The following is a 4,493-nucleotide window of genomic DNA, read 5'->3' as shown; positions in this document are numbered from 1 at the left end:
TGACATCCCTAAACACACGTGAGGTTCATACACTTTTATGATCTCCATTTTTCATCATATTTATATTGAATTTTTGTTACAGAGACCAGCATCATTGATTCTAGACCCCTACGACATCAACCAACACCAATTATAGTTTCAATATGGAACAATGACACTGTTTGTGGGAATTGACCTCTAATTCCTGCGTAATGTTACAAACGAATCATCCTCGATCCCAAACTATATCTCTTCCAGAACCAGCGTGAGATGGACAAAAATAACCTTAGGCATCACACCTGAGACATCTGCCAAATTCTATAATATTGCACCACCTCAATCTTTGTCACCGGTGATATTCGTACGAAAGAAACAATGACAGGGATCCATCACCGGACAACATCACCCAAGCAACCACTGACATCAAATCACAAAGTAAGGACAAGATGATGCTAGGATTTCAATATGGCATAAAGGTTAATGGAGTTCCAAACACGGAGCTGCCACTAATATAACAGACACATTAGCGGATCACATAGTAGTAGGAGTCTTCATAAATGGTGGAAGTTCGTGTGATGCATTTTACTCCGACACACTCGAGAAACTATAGCTTCGTCAACTAGATTTGAGTCTAGCAGTGGTGGAGATCTCTTGGCTTTCAAATATTCCTTAACTCTCGCTTGAAAAATTACAGATCTACTACTAACACTTAGAGAATAAGAAAGCGGAATAAAGAGGAAGGTTCGGAGAGATTCAATATGTTCGACCTTGACGAGTGTGACAAAGAAGCTAGATAATTTCGAACAGTGATTCTGAAGTTAGATTCTTTCATATCCTTATCGAATAATTAATTAATTAACCACATGTGTGATAATAAACTATAAATATAGAAGTTGAAATTAAAACAATCCAAAATCAACACAACCGCAACCAATTTTCCAACAGAGCAACCTAAGACTTTCAAAATGGCATACCAAAACAACAACTATGGGTGGAGTCACATCCATGAGATTTTGGAACCTGTATCCTACCCACAGCATCATCATCGTCAAAACCGTCATGTTGCAACATACGATGAGCCTATAGCCGAGGCAAACCAATCATACTATGAAAAGGTTCGTCGTGAGAATGAGTCCGATCAACAAGATTGGAGGTTTCGCCACCGGAATAGTAGTACTTATGAAAGTGTTGATCAAGAGGCTGAGGCTTTTATTCAACATGAACATAGGAGAATGGCATTAGCCAAACTCATGTCATCAAAGAAGAGTACTTGATTGAGTATCTTTTTTATTGTCTTATCTACGTAGGCCTCCATGAGTGTCACCATGCAGTTGCTGTAGCAGATCTGTGTTCATTTGACGTGGATTTAGATTCTTATAAGTTGTTGTATGGTTCAGTCCATTCAACTTATTTCTTATTTATTTTAAGCTATAGTTTCAAATACAATAATCTACATTCCAAGTACTCGGCGTGTATTCTTCTTCAATTAATTAATAAATCAAGGCCTTACTTTTTCTATTTCTAACTGTTTTTCTTGTCATTTCAATTTCAATGTCTTGCTGTCATAGAAAAAGTTGTAAGTTTCAAACTACTGATGAATTTTGAGTGTGTATGTATTGGTTTGAATTGATTGATGTGACCAATTATAGAATCAGTTGTTTGAGTTTCAAGTTTTAAGTATGCACAAATGTTGAGTATTATGAATGACTTAACATGTATTCTTGGAACACAAGTTATCATTACCCTAAAACTTTAAAGATAAAGTTCAAAACAAAACACAAGTATTAAGGTTACAAAAACCAATAGCTGCAACAACAACACCTTACACACGAATGAAACTATGCATAACAGTGCCATAAGAAACCAAAAGTTCAACACAGATTATAAGAATTTAGGGTGTCTATTTCTAACAATAGAACAGAACCAATTTATTGAATGCATGAATCAATACACTAAATAACCAATTTATGGAATACAGTCACATAAGGCTGTACAATAATAATTTCATTTGAATTAAAAGATCATGTAGTTGTCAAGTCTAAACAAACTTTTGAGACATGAAAATAACTTCATTTTCTTCCTGCAATTTAATCTTCGCACACCTATATAAATTACAACAATATTAGAGAACAATGGATAATTAATATTAGCTATAACTGCTAAAATAAGAGTTACTATTAAGAACCATTACGTTGAGTGGAAATTCAACACCTTAATATTGTCTCCTTTAACAGCATCCTTTAATGAGATTAGACTTGGAATATGTGGAATTATTTCGAAATACTGTGAACCAGACCCATTAATTTGAAATCTTTTGAATCCATATTTCTCAGGTTCATAGTATAAAAAACAATCCAAACAATTATACAACAATGCAGCACTTTCTTCAAACTGTTTTATTGGGAAACAATATCCATAATGCCATTGAAGCGGATTAGGCAAATTAGAAATGTTGTAAACCTTACTCCATGACTCTCCAATGCCGTATTCATTCATAACCCACATTGTAATATTAGAGAAATTGGTCGAGTCACAAATGTAAAGAATTCCCTTCAATTCTCCCATTCTACGCAAGTAATTATAAATTCCATTTGCATGATTTTTAACCATACCCGGAGGAGAAGGAAATGTCTTCAACTTCTCAGTTTCAAAACAGAAACACAATATTATACCTTTAAACTCTATCCAATGAACTACACCATTAATATAAGTGGGATCGCTAAGTCTCAAAATAGAAATTTGAGGATCCACTTCAATGTTTCTCCATAACGACGTCCCAAGTGTGTGTATATCAACCGTGAGACGTTCAGACACCCAAAAATTGGCGCGTCTGACATGTTTAGTCCATATTCTTATCACCTTATATTCATTATCTTTAGGATGGAAACCAAGACTAGCATATACATGCGCTCTTACACGTGCTGTGTTTAACCTAGAAGGACTCATACTAGCTCCAGGAAGTCTTATAAACTCCCCAGTGACTGGATTGCAAACCACTATAGGGTTTTCTGTAGATGGTTCACACAAACAAAGTAAGCCATTACAAGAATTCACAATATCAAACTTACCATGTTTACGGTTGCAAGAACTATAAAGGGTTTCCCTTTTCTCCCAAAATAATCTCGCAACGCTAATAACACACTTGAAAATATTCTTGATCGAGTATCCTTTCTCCTCTCTAAATAACTTGTCATCACGAAGAGGAAGCGTGCATATAGGCTCAAGCTTCACGCGATTATCACTTCCAATGTCAAACTTTTCCGGTTCACATTCAAGGAGATATAAGGTTCTTGATACTCGATCATAGTCGTTGGTTCGGATCATAAGAGTATTCCGTGATTGTTCAAAATGCAGTTTAGTAAAATGTGGTTCTGAAATCATAGTTTTCCAATCTTTGCAGACACATTTACAACTGAGAAGAGACTTAATTGGAAGTTGAAGGAAAATGTGAGTAGTGAGATGGAGTGGAAGATTCACAAAAGAAGAGCAAAGTTCATGATTGTGTGTCTTTTCATCTTTCTGTTTTGCTTCATTATGTCTAACCCTTGTAGCGGAAATTGGATCTTTTTTCATGGCTACAATAATTAAGTAAATTAAATTCAGCTTTGATAGATATAATAGAGGACAATTACAATATAATTTAGATTATAAATGGATGAAAACCAGTGAGAGTGAAAGTACCTTTTAGGAGAAATCCAATACTCTATTCTTCACCTTGACGGCAAACGATGAAGGGTTTACACATGATAAATAATAAAGTAATAAAAAAAGTCCAAAATAATGTTAAACTACTTTTTTTCAATTTTACGTTAACTAATTTACTTTAGTAGGTCCAATAAACCGGTTACTAATAATATAAAACAAGAAAAATAGTTTATACCGTTGAAATTTTTTAATATATAACTAACCCCTAATATAGGGCCCGTTTGTTTTAGATTAAATAAAATAGGTTTTTTTTCTAAAATTGAGATTTTTTTTTGAGATTTTTTTAAAAGAGTAGAAATTAGATTGTGTTTGTTTTCTTTCATAAAAATATTTTTTTTAAAATCATTTTTTCTTGTTTGGCAATTTAAACATAAAAATGATTTTTTAAATATAAATTATTAAAAAGGATATACAAATTAGTGTTAAATATATAAATAGATGATTATACATGATAATGAACTAGTAATTATTATATAGTTTTTAAAAATATTTCTGTTACTTTACGATTAAAAATTAATAACGTCTTTAAATAACAATATTATATATATATATATATATATATATATATATATATTTGGGATAAGACCTCTAATGCTAGTTTCTCCATAGAAATATTTTTAAAGCATTATAAAACAAACACATAAAAATAAAACTACATCTTCTTAAAGACTCATTCTAGTTTTTTTATTGTCATCAAACATAAAAATAAAACTACATCTTTTTTAAGTCTCATTCTAATTTTTCTAAAGCCATCAAACATAAAAAAAAATTATTGTCGTTGTCGCCCCATGTTTTTTGGCAATTGGTCT

General features: G+C 32.5%; 1 protein-coding gene across 1 annotated transcript; it reads right to left on the bottom strand.

Annotated features, from left to right (window-relative positions):
- Nucleotides 1-2,017: 2,017 nt before the first annotated feature.
- LOC127129209 (F-box/kelch-repeat protein At3g23880-like) lies at nt 2,018-3,702 on the bottom strand. The gene is made up of 3 exons (XM_051058478.1): nt 3,661-3,702; nt 2,171-3,554; nt 2,018-2,081 (listed from the first exon to the last, which is right to left on the bottom strand). The coding sequence occupies exons 2-3, from the start codon at nt 3,550-3,552 to the stop codon at nt 2,018-2,020; spliced, it is 1,446 nt and encodes a 481-aa protein (XP_050914435.1). The 5' UTR covers nt 3,553-3,554; nt 3,661-3,702.
- Between the last annotated feature and the right edge of the window lie 791 nt (nt 3,703-4,493).

Source organism: Lathyrus oleraceus, chromosome 3 (assembly GCF_024323335.1).
Source record: "Lathyrus oleraceus cultivar Zhongwan6 chromosome 3, CAAS_Psat_ZW6_1.0, whole genome shotgun sequence".
NCBI lineage: Eukaryota > Viridiplantae > Streptophyta > Magnoliopsida > Fabales > Fabaceae > Lathyrus > Lathyrus oleraceus.
The sequence above is the reverse complement of the archived record's forward strand: the minus strand, read 5'-3'. Positions and strand labels throughout refer to the sequence as shown.

What these genes read in the sequence shown, in the direction of transcription:
- LOC127129209 (XM_051058478.1), bottom strand. Translation starts at nt 3,552, where the DNA reads ATGAAAAAAGATCCAATTTCCGCTACAAGGGTTAGACATAATGAAGCA. An exon ending in GTGTTGAATTTCCACTCAAC is followed by an intron (nt 2,082 to 2,170) that starts GTAATGGTTCTT and finishes TAATTTATATAG; the next exon opens with GTGTGCGAAGATTAAATTGC.